Consider the following 990-nt stretch of genomic DNA (forward strand, 5'->3'; position numbering starts at 1 on the left):
ACCCATTACGATCAGTGATTCGAGCTGAATACCACAACGTTACAATCCTACAATTCTATGGATAGATCCCGTATGTGCCTATAGATCATATCTTTGTCTACCATACTTCAGGCGTATGTCATCCCTACCTGTTGTATTTGTCTTTTATCGCGGTACTAACTTGTGGGTATTCCAACAACACCAGCACCGCTTTGAAGTTTCCTGCACTCATGGCACGGTGTAGCACTGTTTGACCTTCCTATGAGAGAATTGGTTTTAGTATATGCACTTGTTAGTGCTTGGCACAAAAACTTTGGGCCAGGATATTGACCCATGACATTGGCCGTCTGACACACGTAAAAGCTTGCAGATAGAGCTCTGCCTACAATTGCAAATGCTATCGATTTCATCCCTAACTGTTTTGGGAAGCTCGCTTGATCGTGTCAGTGAGTTTTGAGAGCTAGGACCGAATGACAATGTGTGAAGGGTCACAATTGAGATCAGAAACAGCAGTGGCCTTGCCACCAATCGTCCTCCCATCTGGTTATCAAGTAACCCCGAGTCCTGGTTATTGCATCAGGTGTCGTTATCGATACTGTTGCATCACTTCTGCACGAACCATCGGCGAACTCAAATTCATCTCAACACTTACCTCATCTTGTAGATTTGGGTCATATCCGCCCTCGATCATCGTACTAATAAGACTCTCGGCATCACGACCATAAACAGTGGACTCAATATTATCCGTTGCAGTCAACTTCTCCATGGGTGTATCCCTTTGATCCATACGGATCTTATGCCAGCTGTATTCGTTCGTAGTAATGAAGTTTTGCGATATCACTAACATCAACGCAGATGCTCCGTCGATATAACGTTGCTGCAGGAAAGTGCTGGCCCCTTTCGACATAGCCTTGAAAAGCGTTTCCACTGGACTAGTCTGGCAACAAAAAGAGGATAATTTTTAGTTTCATACATATGATATTACACTATGCTTCCCATAATATAATGTTG

General features: G+C 43.6%; 1 protein-coding gene across 1 annotated transcript; it reads right to left on the reverse strand.

The window, feature by feature from the left end:
* Positions 1-631: 631 nt before the first annotated feature.
* SARC_17210 (hypothetical protein) lies at positions 632-886 on the reverse strand (the record flags this gene model as incomplete). The annotated part of the gene is made up of 1 exon (XM_014288693.1): positions 632-886. A coding segment is annotated over one exon (255 nt), but the record flags the coding sequence as incomplete, so codon positions are not given.
* Between the last annotated feature and the right edge of the window lie 104 nt (positions 887-990).

The sequence above is a fragment of the Sphaeroforma arctica genome (genome assembly GCF_001186125.1).
Source record: "Sphaeroforma arctica JP610 unplaced genomic scaffold supercont1.10060, whole genome shotgun sequence".
NCBI lineage: Eukaryota > Ichthyosporea > Ichthyophonida > Sphaeroforma > Sphaeroforma arctica.